The 9,910-nt window shown below is 45.5% G+C and overlaps 1 protein-coding gene across 1 annotated transcript; it reads right to left on the bottom strand.

Annotated features, from left to right (window-relative positions):
- Positions 1–5,064: 5,064 nt before the first annotated feature.
- Positions 5,065–6,266, bottom strand: LOC133896177 (uncharacterized). The gene is made up of 2 exons (XM_062336726.1): positions 5,392–6,266; positions 5,065–5,265 (listed from the first exon to the last, which is right to left on the bottom strand). The coding sequence occupies exon 1, from the start codon at positions 6,065–6,067 to the stop codon at positions 5,444–5,446; it is 624 nt and encodes a 207-aa protein (XP_062192710.1). The 5' UTR covers positions 6,068–6,266; the 3' UTR covers positions 5,065–5,265; positions 5,392–5,443.
- Between the last annotated feature and the right edge of the window lie 3,644 nt (positions 6,267–9,910).

Below are 9,910 nucleotides of genomic sequence, written 5' to 3'. Positions count from 1 at the left end.
TCAACCGATCATATAGGGGGGCCTTCGGCTAGGCCCTGGGTTGCGACGTCGATGACCGAAGAGTTCGATATGCCCCTAATCTGTGCTTTGGTCTGGGAGAACCTTCGGAAGTAGTCCCGGAGGGTTTCGTCTGGCCCCTGCCTCATAGTGAATAGGCTGCCGAAGGTTACTGGTTCGATGAAGGTGCCCTGGAAGTTTCTACGGAAGAGGTCTCGCAGTTGGGACGAGGCATGAATGGTGCCGGGGTCCAGAGCCCAGAACCAGCGTATGGCCACCCCTTCTAGGGCGAGGGGGAAGCATTTAGCCATGGTGGCCGGTCCGCCCCCGCTGGTCTCTATGGCTATGGCGTAGGATCGGGCAAACTCGTCGGGGTCTGAATCGCCTTTAAACTTGGGCAACTTCGGGTCCAAAAACCCTCTGGGAAGGGCATGGCCTGCAGGTCGGCCCGTATGGGAGAATCATGATCCTGCAGGGGGTCCTCACAACACTGGCCCCGAGGCTTCGGGGACCAAACGAGCCGGGTCCTTGCACCGAGGGGCTCGTCTGTTCATGGAGCTTGGGTAGGAAACGCGTCGGCCGTCCCGGGAGCGGCGGCGAAGGTGTGGGCATCTTCCTGTTCTACCCGCAGGGCCGTCCGTAGCCCCTCCATCTGCGCCAGGAGCGCCACCAAGCATGATTGCTGCTCGGGCGGAATGGTGTTTTCGGCGGTAGTGCCAGCCGCAGCCCCTAGGGGCACAGTGAGGGCCTTGCCTTCCTGCTGCTGGGTCTCTGGGGTAGAGAACCCTTCGGTGTCGCCTTGGTTTGGTCGTTGGTGACCGTAAGGTTCCCGTTCCCCCCAGCTGCGGGGCCGTTGTCGGTGCTGGCTGCGTATAGCCCGCTGGACTGCCGCGCAGGTGTGACTGGGGGGTCAGCCGCCACTGATACAGCGTTGGTGGTCTTCTTCTTGGGTGGCATCCTACCTCTCTTAGCACTTCTGTGTTCGAGTCCCCACGGACGGCGCGCTGTTGGAGCAAGATTTCGTCTTGCTCCAGCAAGTACGGCAAGAGTTTCTTCTAAGGAGGAGAATCAAGCTTGGAGATGAAGTTTAAAAGGAAAGAACACCACGAATGTATTGATGGTAGAAAAATGTATCACTTTGGGAGGAGTATCACAGCGTGACTTGGTGTGTTTTCACTTTTGTATCTTTTTTTACTGTCTTGCTCTTTTTCCCCCAGAGGACCATGGTCTCCTATTTATAGGGCCATTCGTAGCTTGGCATACAAGTTATCATAGTGTACAAATATTCGGGATCTGACCTAATTACTGGGCCTTATCTCGGATAACTACCTTCTACCCTATCGGGGAGATAAATATCCACCGTGGTAATTATCGTGGTGCCTGCCCCCTGAAGGGGGCGAGCTGGTTGCCAATTGCGGTCTGGTGCCGCACTGTCAGGGGTGTCAGGGCAGCCTCCATCATGCCGAGGTGTCAGAGCGGCATCCACTAGCCCAGGTATTTAATTCCGGTCACCTCCTTGCAGGCAAAGTGCGGCCGGTGCTTCCCTTTTGGCAGATCTTTCCTGAGGCCCGATGACTCACCTAGTTGCCTCCGGGAAGCCGACTTGGGCAGTGGGAGGCCGAGGCCTCGGGAGATCGAGCCTTTGGGAGGCTGAGCCTCCGGGCTTCGGGAGGCCGAGGCCTCAGAGACCGAGCCTTTGGGAGCCTGAGCCTTCGGGAGGCAGGGTTCTGAAAGGCCGGGCTCCAGAAGGTAGAGGCTCCGGGAGACCGAGCCTTTGGGGGGCTGAGCCTTCGAGAGGCATGGCTCCGAAAGGCTGGGGCTTCAGAAGGCGGAGGCTTCGAGAGGCCGAGCCTTTGGGAGGCCGGGTTGATTGAGCCAAGGGGCCGTCGGGGGTCCTTGATAACGACCCCCAGCAGTCACCGTTGACACTGAGCCCGTCATTGTTGCTACCATCGAATTCCATCACCATTGTTGTCCCCAAGCTCATCGCCACTGTCGCCCCCGAGCCCATCGCCACCCCTGCCGACGAGGCCCTCTTCGCCCCCCCCCCCCCCCGTCAGAGCCTCACCACACTCGTAGCACCGCCATCATCTCCGAGCGCACCATGATCTCCCCCACACCGAGGTAACGGCCAAAATACGGGAAGCCCATGGTGACGGTAGATGGCCTAGCAAGGGCGGGAAAATCATGTGTCGATCTGCATAATTACTACATGCAGGCTTCCAGAGACAGCAATGCCACATCCATAATCCTACAATACAAATGACTACACCTCTTAAGTAATGACAACCGCTACTTCATTGCTGGTTTCAATGACTTATACGACCTTTTCAACCTTGATGGCCTGGACATTTTGTTATTACGGATCTTCACATTGTAAGTCCCTTGAAACTAAATATTCATGAATTAATACCACTAAGTCTTGAATCTAACTTTGTTCTTATCTGTAGACACTTGATGAAAGAAATACAGAAGAATAAGGATTCCATCACATGTCTTGACCCTAAGGCCATTACAATATCGGTCATCCAACTTCACCCCGACTACGTTGTAGACCATGTGGCCAGGGCAATGCAATAATATTCCAAAATGCAGTACCTGATAGGCACCCACAACACTGGTGGCCATTGGATCTTACTAGTCATTTGCCTTAAGTGGGACTTGGTGTTCTACCTCGACTCATCAAGACCAGTAGGACCAAAAATCAAACTTAGACAACATGATTATAGTACTATAAAAGGAATCCTCGACATATAAGTTTTGCCTAACTTAATTTAAGAATTTAATTTTTCTAACATTCGAATGCTCCCTAATCAATCCATCTTTATGCAGGGCTTTGAAAAGTATCTTCAAGCTCAACCTGGCTACAACTAGAAAGATGCCCGCGGACTAACACACAAGATAGACTTCGCGGTAAGTGCTACCAAACAAATTACAAAATGCTCTCTATTGTTGTTTTTTTCTTTTGATCCAACACTAAATTTTCTTTCCAATAGTGCCACCAACAACCACCGGATAACACTTGCGGATTCTATGTTGTGTGGAACATGCTTCTCACACTCCGCATGAAGGATATCAAATCCTCCATTGTAAGTTCAATACGAGATTATTCGTAACTAATTTCAGTAATTAGTTTAATTCCATGATAACATGTCATTTTTTATGCGTCAAATTATGCAAAATTTTGACACTCTTTTTTCCAACGTCGATGCACTCCCAGAGATTCAACAACGGATCGTCGAGTTCTTGGTGTCTGAAGTCATCAGTTCACATGGCGAGCTCCACTATAGAACCCCTAGGTTGTGAGGTCTTATGTAATATGAGTTGATTAGAATTTTTTAACATTTGTGATTCTATAATGAATTGATTAGAACTTTGTAGCCTTTGCTATTCTGTGATCAATACTATTCGAGCTAGTGTTTGCTGATATGGATTTGGATGCGTTGTTGTTGTTTGCAGGGAGAAGACAGCTGCCAAATCCCGGCTACGCTCTAGGATGCAGCTAGGAAGCAGGTCAATCCGTTATGATAACCTACACATAAGTGACAGGTAACTAGGTTACCCGTCACTTATATATTCCTCTCCAGCACATGGGTGATTGACATAAGTGATGGGTAACCTACTTGTGTCTGTCAACCCAACACATGGGAGACGCTTATAGGTGACGGATCACAGTTATGACTCGTCACTGATGACCTCATTGGTGATAGGTCCCTGTCACCAATGACTACTCATCAGTGATGTGTTCGGGATGACGGGTGTGGGATCCATCACCCACGTCCGTTATGACCCATCACCTATGGCATTTTTTCGCGTAGTGTTAGCCTATCTATTAGGTGAGAGTTTTGTAAGAAAAAATCTTTGTAATATGCCTAAAATAGGGCTCGCCTTTGCTGCAATGAAGTTTATTTTTCTTCATGTTATTGTGATCACCTCCTTCTAGTTTTCCTCTATTAGTTCCCTTGCAAGTTTACAAGTTTTTCGGTTTTCGGATTGCATTTTCGTTTTTATTTTTGGGCTGAAATTTCAGCACCTTATGAGGTCATTCTTCTTGTTGCTAGAGGCATAAAATTTGCATACACACGCTTATGTGACGGTGTTTTGAATTCTCTCGCCTCTAGATAATCAATTTAGAGAGTTTCGTTGCTCGGTGTTTATCTTTTCTTGTTTCCTTGCAAGTTGTGATCTTTGGAGTGCTAAGACATGGATTGATCTTAAATGGAACCTATAGTTTATATACTATCTGTAAAGTCGTGTTGCCTCGATTTTCTCTTGTTCAAACTTATCTCTATTTTTGCTTCCGCTTAAGTTTGAGGTGCGTTAGGTGATCTAAATAGGAGAAGACCATCGATTTTGCAAGAAATTTGTTAAAACGCTTATTTACCTCCGCTAATCGTCGATCTTGTTCCTACATATAGTCATGCACATCTTAGTTTCGTCCTAAGGATTTTCCAAACACAGAGTTGACTCATCTTCCCTTTCAAGGTGCACTTCATTATTGATATGCGCAAAGATGGAAGGTTTTGGGAAGTTAAATAACTTTGCTCAACATTATGCATGTTGAGATAAAAAAGAATAAAAAATGCAAATGCTTACAGCAAGCTTCTCAAACTGATGTTAATTATTCAATAAGCTATTGCTAGTGCTATGAAAGTATTTTTCTTCAACGAATTATGTGAACAATAAGCTAAGGAAAAAAAGCATGAACCATTGTCAGGTTACATTTCTTGATCATATCCTTTTTGTGCAAGTTACAAAAATGAGATGTCTATGATACGAAATATTTGAACTCTAATTTTTATTTATGAACATTTTTGTGTTTTGTAGTATTATTTTTTTGGAAGTTCAGATCTCATCTGGAAAATCATGGGTGCACCACTGGTACTAGTCCTAGGTTTTTGCGATGTTTACGGTACTCGGACTGGAAGACATACTGGGCTGCAACATTTCCTGAATTCTCACCGCTACTTGCACTTGCCAGCAGCAAGTTTTATTGCATTCAAGGTAAAACATTGAAGTTCGAGAAACATGCATCTGAGACAACTTCGATACGTGCCCACATAAGAGTGTTCACAAAGTTGGTCTATAAGTCAAGGCCATGTCATTTAGAGACACTTTTAAAACTAACGTTAACCTATATATAATACAATAGGTTGTCTCTATGTATGCATACAGATTTTTAATTGTTTCATGTACTATAAACTACTCATCAGTCATCCCATCGGTTTTAATCCTAGAGATAACACTTCTCGTGGAGATTTATCCCAACTGCATTCACAGGAAAATTAAATAATTAAGTCTATCGGTTGCCACAAAATCAATGGAGGCCTTCCTCTGATACATGCTTATCATATGTATTCACATCCCAATTTAGTAATGCAAGCAAGCTCACACCTAGAATTGACCATCGTTTCAAGCTGCCAAGCAGCAGCTGGCGTCGTGGTTCTCATTGCAAGAAGTATCCGGAGATGAAGAAGAGGAAACCGAGGAGGAGGCCGCCATAGATCAGAAGCCCCTTCTGACCGGAGGTGAGTGAGTTGCCGCCGAGCCCGAACTGCTGGTTCTCCGCGAACCCGGCTATCTCGACGCTCTTGCTCTCGAAGAAGGACTGCGCGGCGCCGCACGTGGGGCACCGCCAGTCGTCGGGGAGCTGCGCGAACGGCAGCCCCGGCGGCACCGGGTACGACGGGTCCCCCGCCGCCTGGTCGTACCGGTACCCGCACGACCGGCACTCGTGGATCCCCGTGTTCAGCACCGCGAACTTCTCCTCGAACCGCCGCGGGTCCAGCTGCGGGCCGTCCTCCTCGCTCCCTATCTCCTCAGGCAATGGCACGACGTCGCCGGCGGGGGCGGCTTCTTGTTTGCTCTCCGCAGTCGGCGGCAGCGGGGTCGTCTCGAGCGGCTTGTCGTCCTTGGAGACGTCGACGGAGTGGAGCGCGAAGTGAGGCGACGAGGTCAGCGCGGTGCTCAGGGACCTGTGGATGCGGATGTGCAAGGGCGGCGGCGGTGCTCTTGGGTTCTTCGACATCATGCAGGGGTGGATTAGCCTGGTGGTGCAGGCTAACGCCATTTTGGTTAGCCTCTCTCTCTCTCTAGATGCTATGTGACTGTGTTCCGTTCAGGGGCTGGGAGCTGGCTTGGGGGAGGAGAGAGAAAGGTAATCCATGGAAGCATAGGAGGGGATATGCTTTGCTCGACGTTGCTGCGGAGTGTGGAGGCAGATGGAGGCGGGTGGATAAGGTATGTGTGCACGAGACGCGTACCAGTCACCACGAGAGCAGAGCTAGACCAGTGTTGAAGCTTGGAGAAGAGCTTGGAGCCTTGATTGGTATACTAGTTTATTGTTAGTTTTTGTTTTCAGAAGCTATAAATAAAATAAATAAGTTGGTTTATTGTTGGTTTTTAAAAATCTGAAAAAATGAGTTTTGATGAAATAAATAAAAGCTGATAAGCTGACTGATGATGATTTTTCTGAAAAATTAGTGTACCAAGAATTTAAAATTTTCTTATAAAAACTAGCAGTTTTTGACATAAGCTATAAATAGTTTTCAACAAAACCTATTTTTCAAAAAAAAATCATGTCGTTTTGAGGAGCACAAGAAAATCTGGGAAATAGTCGATTACTAAGTGTTTATGAAGGTGGAAAAAGATTGTAAGTACTTTACAATTTGTTTAATTTTTTCTTGGATGAAAGAGGATGTAAAAATTAAAAAGGTAGTCATTGAGAGGGTCCAGAGATCAGCTATCCTTTCTACGCACTTATACCTTTTTCCAGTAATTATTTTGTGTACTCAAAATAAATGTATGGCATGTGGGACCTTCATAGTACATGGCCCACTTGTAAGTCTAAATCATGGGCGATTTCCTTTTACAATTGATAGTATGAGGTCTAGACTTTTGTACACTTTTCACTCTAACCCCAGCAGCATTCAAACACTGTCGTCAAACATCAACACAGTAATCAAACACATTTGAACATTTTTTTTTCATTGGCTTCACCACTCTACGGCAAAGGGTTTTTTCAGCCGACATGGTCCAATCAAGAAGTAGCTTTTCCGGCTGCTTTATACAGAAACAAGACCTATGTAACATCTGAGATTATGGGATGATTTAGCTAATGTGATGAGTAATTGCTAACAAGTGTAGTCGGTTGGGATTTGGTTTCTATGTGAGCCGTACATGCAAGATGAGTGATATTTGAGTATTGGTGCATATGTGTTGGATATGTTGGTATATATATGGTTGAGTATATGGGTGATGCTAATATGCATGGTGTTGTATGTTATATTTTTATGTCCATGTAATGTTGTGAATGACGATGGGTTAGTTGATGAAAATACATGGAGATGATTATGTAGCTAACCAGAGCTAATGAAAGGTAATGAATGCTATATTATGGAATTAGATAAATATGTTATCTTGTCTCATGATATGTAGGTCAATAGAGTCAACATGTAGAATAACGGTGAGGAAGATCCGGACTAAGTGTGTGGCTTAGAGATAGATGATCGGGACCAGGTGAAGTCATGGGTAGTACACAACATACATATGGAGAGGTCAATAAACACTAGATGGTTGATCAAGACGGCGGGTTAACCAAGTCAAATGTGATGGGTCAGTGCAAGTGATGATGTAATACCCCAAATATTATGAAAATAAAACATTGACTAGGCAAAGTATAGAGTGGGTGAAAATTTGACTTTTTGATCCATAGCTCAGATTGATGATCGGAGATCGCGAGTGTGTAAAGCTCATCGAAACGAATCCATTTGGCTATTCAAGCGTCTGGTTTGTACACCGGGTGAATCCGTACCGAGCCTAATAAATTCAAGCAATTAGATAGTAATTAAAAAAATGGTAGAGTGGGCCTCGTAGTTACACCAGTGCGTACACTGCTGCTACCGTTCACTACGTGAAAAATAGACAAAGGAGACACAATTTAATAATAGGTCATTACACTACCCGTCACTTATGTCGCTTCTGGTTGGAACCGGGTATATACCGGTCACTTATAACATGTAACAGGTGACAGGTCATAATATTACCCGTAAGTGACGGGTAATGAATAAACCCGTCACCTATAACCTGGTCATCAGTGACGGGTCTCCCTACACAAGTCATAGGTGATGGGTCATGGTACGGCCCGTCACTTATGACATGGCATAGGTGACGGGCCTTCCTGGGTCAGTAATAAGTGACGGGTCGTAATATGACCCGTCACTTATGAGAAGTAATAAGTGACGGGTAATATTATCACCCATCACTTATTACTTAGATTTGTTATAAGAGCTGGCCAGTCATTGTGCGGACCGAACAGTTGTCAACAGTACCGCGCACTTAGTTCTGGCGATTTTCTCCAATTCCACTAGAGACTCTCTAATATTTTATTAATTTGAAGTTTGAATTGGTGCTATGTCTTTGAAGGTTTGTATCTCTCCCTTTCTTTCTCCTCTAATCCCTATTTGGTAGATTTGTTGTGCTCTGAGCTGTAATCGGTCATTTTGCATCTTTATCCAAAATCTTAGTACAAGTGAGTTGTATTTATGTTAGATTTGGTACTAGGTTTGTCCGATCTACCGCGAGATGCCACAGATCTAGTGTATTTGTTGGGAATTTTTAATCGCGTGCTTAACCACGAAGTTAAGGTCATTGTTAATAAAGAATGAATGTTTTTACATTAATTGTAGATGACAGACAAAAGTTGGATGTACCTCGAGACCCGGACTTGTCCGAAGTACCTGAGCGGGGTGAAGCATTTTCATGAGTGCTGCCTTGGCGGATATGAAAGATCGTGGTATAACGGCAATGTATTGTCCATGTTGCGACTGCAGGAATGAAAAGAAGTTTCCGAAACCAGACAATATCCATACACACTTGGTCATGCGTGGATTTAAAGAGAATTATATATGTTGGAACAAACATGGCGAAGAAGGTCTTAACGAGGGAGAGATGGATCGGGTCCTCCATGCCGACAGTGTGGATCAAGGACTTACACCCAATGAAATGGATCATGATCTCAGGGATGAGGACATATTAGGTTTGAATGATAATGATCTCGAGGATTTTGTGGAGAATGTGGACCAGATGGTGCGGGATGTTGAGTGGCACGACGAGTATAACAATGGTGAGTTTGCTAAATTCCAGGAATTTGTGCGAGATTCCAAAACACCCCTTTATCCCAACTGTAAGGAGAAGTACACGCGGATCTTTGGGAACCTAAAGCTTCTACAGCTGAAGGCAACCTATGGTTGGACTGACAAGAGTTTTGAAGTATTGCTGGATCTGCTAAGGGACATGCTACCAGAGGGGAACTTGGTGCCCGAGGACGTCTACGATGCGAAGAAGATAATTTGTCCTTTAGGACTGGAAATAGAAAAAAATACATGCATGTAAGCAGGATTCTATCTTGTTTCGTGGAGAGTATGCCGAGCTGGATCAATGCCCCGTGTGTGGAACCCATCGATATAAGTGTAGAAATGACGGTGGTGATGGGGACGAAGGCAAGAAAAGTAAAGGTGGTCCTAGGAAGGTGGTGTGGTATTTTCCTATAATTCTCCGTCTGAAGCGTCTGTTTGCCAACAGAAAGGAGGTCCAATTGGTGCGTTAGCATAAGGAGGATTGTAAGAACGACACAATGATACGGCACCCGGCAGATTCCGCTCAGTGGCGAATCGTTGATTTCACATTTGGTTGGTTCGCCGAAGAATTGAGAAATATTAGGTTTGCTATAAGCACAGATGGCATGAATCCATTCGGTAACATGAGTGCATCACATAGCACCTGGCCTGTTGTATTGTCGATCTACAACCTTCCACCCTAGCTTTGTAACAAGCAGAAATATATTATGTTGTCAATCTTGATATCAGGACCGAAACAACCTGGCAATGATATAGATGTGTACCTCAGGCCTTTA

The sequence above is a fragment of the Phragmites australis genome, chromosome 16 (genome assembly GCF_958298935.1).
Source record: "Phragmites australis chromosome 16, lpPhrAust1.1, whole genome shotgun sequence".
Taxonomy (NCBI): domain Eukaryota; kingdom Viridiplantae; phylum Streptophyta; class Magnoliopsida; order Poales; family Poaceae; genus Phragmites; species Phragmites australis.
Note: the sequence above shows the minus strand (reverse complement) of the source record. Positions and strands in the feature narration are given on the sequence as shown.

Excerpts from the sequence above, each read along its gene's own strand:
- LOC133896177 (XM_062336726.1), bottom strand. The coding sequence starts at position 6,067 with ATGGCGTTAGCCTGCACCACCAGGCTAATCCACCCCTGCATGATGTCG.